This window comes from Otolemur garnettii, unplaced genomic scaffold (assembly GCF_000181295.1).
Source record: "Otolemur garnettii isolate 467f Iridium unplaced genomic scaffold, OtoGar3 scaffold00022, whole genome shotgun sequence".
Taxonomy (NCBI): domain Eukaryota; kingdom Metazoa; phylum Chordata; class Mammalia; order Primates; family Galagidae; genus Otolemur; species Otolemur garnettii.
In genome coordinates, this window is record NW_003852417.1 from 11566716 (window position 1) to 11569830 (window position 3115).

General features: G+C 44.6%; 1 protein-coding gene across 2 annotated transcripts in view; it reads right to left on the reverse strand.

Annotated features, from left to right (window-relative positions):
* LAPTM4A (lysosomal protein transmembrane 4 alpha) overlaps positions 1 to 412 on the reverse strand; it is a 20753-nt gene extending 20341 nt beyond the window's left edge. Inside the window, exon 1 of one of the 2 annotated variants that reach the window (XM_003787423.2) lies at positions 143 to 412. In XM_003787423.2, coding sequence (XP_003787471.1) covers positions 143 to 253 — 111 coding nt within the window. In that variant the 5' untranslated portion in view covers positions 254 to 412. The remainder of the gene's footprint in view (positions 1 to 142) is intronic. The other variant, XM_023511859.1, reaches the window with a different exon arrangement.
* Positions 413 to 3115: the final 2703 nt, after the last annotated feature.

Here is a 3115-nt window from a genome sequence, read left to right on the forward strand (position 1 = left end):
ACTTAAGCCAGAGCTAGAGCGCCCTAAATAGATGCGCCCTTCGACGTCCCCACTCCACCCAGCACCCCGTCTTCTGTACGCCCCCTGTCAGACCCGAGTCCCCGACTCCCCGCACATGCGCACTACCCGCTCCCGCCCTTACCATGTACCAGGTCCCCAAGATAATCGTCCCGGTGCGGACATGGCAACAGCCGCAGCACCGGGTGCTGTAGAACCGGTCGCTGCGGCTCCGCTTGAAAGTCATGGACACCATTGGGAATCTCGCGGGCTTCTTTGTTGTCCTGGCCCTTCGGAATCGCTTTCCGCCTAGCGGTCGAACCCAGACAGCTCTACTGCGGCCTCCAAAGCCAAACAAGCCTTCAAACCCGCCCCCAGCCCGATACCCTGCCAGCTCCTTCGCACATGCGCAGTGAGAGCCAAGCGCTACTCTCGCGCGACCTCGGCATATCCTGCACACAGGCCAATGGAGAGCGAAAAACGGGACGGCCCCGGCCCCTGATTGGGAAAAACTTGGAGATTGACAAGACCTCTCGCCCAAACACAAGTGCAATTCATCTCATCACTAATCGGCCTCCGCCAGTTATTTGTGATCAAGGGCGGGCTCCTGGGCTTAGGATGGTTTGGGGAGAGGTTGGCTGGGGATTAACCTCTCAGTTCTCAAGATAAGACTGGAGAGAAAAGAGACTGTTAGTGGGAAAGGGGAAAAACGAGGAGGGGTAGAAGGCAGAGAGCGGGCACCAGGGACTTTTCAGATCTTTGTCTTTGCCACGTCCTTCTTCGGAGGCGTCACGAGCTGCTCACGTGACCTTTTTGCGCAGCTCGAATACTGGGCAGGCCCAGGCGGTGCCTTGGGGAGGGAGCCTCCTGGACACCGTGGCGGAAATTGGTGGCAACCTAGGGAAATGGTAAAATTTCTGTTCTCACTCCCTGCTTTGCCTGCGAGGTGGGAGCTGAGGAATACCATCCGACCCTGCCAAAGGCGAAAGGATTAAGGAAAATTAAAGCAAGATAAAGCAGAAGAACTGCTTATCAGCTGCGGTTTTGGCACATAATGAGAATGAATTTTGTAGAGAAAAATTGTGAAACACATTGAAGTGGGCCGAATGATTATAGGATGTCTTTAATGAAAAACTGCCATAGTCTGGCAAACCTTCCGACTGCTCTGATGCTGTGGGGCTTCTCGACCATTGTGTTCTGCATAACTGTATGGTCTCATTCCCCGGACTTCATATTGAGTTTTACTCATCCTAGGGAAAAGCTATTTTGCAACGACTTGTAAAATCCTTCCCTATTCCTGATTCAACAATATAGATGGGTAGTTTAATTCTCTTTAGGACTAGTTCCAACATCCTGCTGGTTCCCTCATTAATTAAGGAGTTAATCTTGGACACATACGCATTGTATATTTGTGTGGATTTGTGACTACCTTAAAGTGCCTTCCTATTAATGCGAAATTTAAAAAAATAACGTTTAATACTTTAATAAGTACAGTTTAGGGAACAGAAAGGGCTTCCCTTCTGCCACGTATCTTCTTAGCCAGAGACCACATTGAATTCAAAGTAAAGGTTATTTCACTGGCACGGCTTTAATGATCGCAGCTTGACATTTATAATATATATTTTATATGTATAAATATAACTTAAAATTTATAATATATACCATTTACGTATTATAATATATATTTATTTTGTTAATTAATCTCTCCAATAAAATATAAATTCTGGGAGAGCAGAGACTGTTTACTTGTTCACCACTAAAGGAATTGTTCATGAACTCTTACTTCCAAATTGGGAGGGTTGTATCCATTTAACTCATAATGAATTGTGACATTTCTCCACGTATACAAGGAGTAGATTATTCTGAACTCTCCCAGTGCCCCCAACAATTACGTAGACCTTACTCTGTCCTAGGCACGGATCCCATCACTTTATTTTGAATAGTTTCATCCTCTGTGAGGTAGGTGCTTTTATATTATTTAACTCCACAAAGAAGGTAAATTACATGTCCAAGATTAAGAGGCTAGTGTCAGAACTGAGATTAAAAATGTCAGTGGTTTCCACTCTGCTGCAATTGGAATCACCTGAGGATCTTCACGAATCACTGATTATCCCCATTCTGATTTAATTGGCACGGATGAGACCTGGGCATTGGAATGTTTTAAAGCTCTTCGGGTGATTCTAATGCACAGCGCTTATTCTGTCTTGATACAAAACATGGCAGACAAAAATAAATACAATACAATAAAAAAGCTAGGATAAAAAGATAAAATGGAGAGAGATTATCTGATTCCTCTAAAAACCAAAGTCAGTGCAAACCCAGGTATACCTAACATAGTATCAAATCTAAGTTCTACTCTCCCAGTACTGGGGCTACCTCAGGCCAGGGACCAGGGAGTGTGAATTAATAAAGAGCATACTTTTCTGTATTAGAGGAGGGAAATACGATTACAGAGTTTTGTTCAGATGATTTTCATGTAATATACAGACCATATTTTTGGAGAAAATTGAAAGGTACTAGCAGCAAAACAACCTGTCCTTTTTTGTGGAGGAAGAGGTAAGTATTTTTAGGAGAAAATAACTTAGAAAACCTCAACAAAAAAGAAATCAGGGTAAGTTTAAACCTATTCAGCTAGTGCAGTTAACCTATTTTTTCTCTTTTAAATAAGTAATATTTGCATGACTTTAGCACATTTTTATTGAGGGTCTATTATAATGGAGCCACACACAAACCCTTTTCCCCTCCCTCTCCTCCTCTCCTCCTAAGACAGGGACACAAAGGCTAGTCCCACCCCCCACCCCCAAGTTCTGGCCCAAAAGACCCTAACCTGACAGGCAACTTGTGGAATGTGCCCTCCCCCCCAGGCCTCATATAAAAGTGGCCTCTAACTGCCCCCAAGGTGCAGATGCCATCTTTGCACTGCCCAGGCAGGTTCCCCTCTCCTTTCAATAAACCTGGCCTGAACATCTCCTCTGGGGGCTCATCTCTGGGCACCACCATTACACCTTTAGTAGTATAATCCATGAGATGTGAATACAAGAATGAAAAAGACAGATATTGTATCTTCCCTTGGAATCTGTATAGGCTAGAGGGGAAAGTGTCAATGAGAATTTTCACA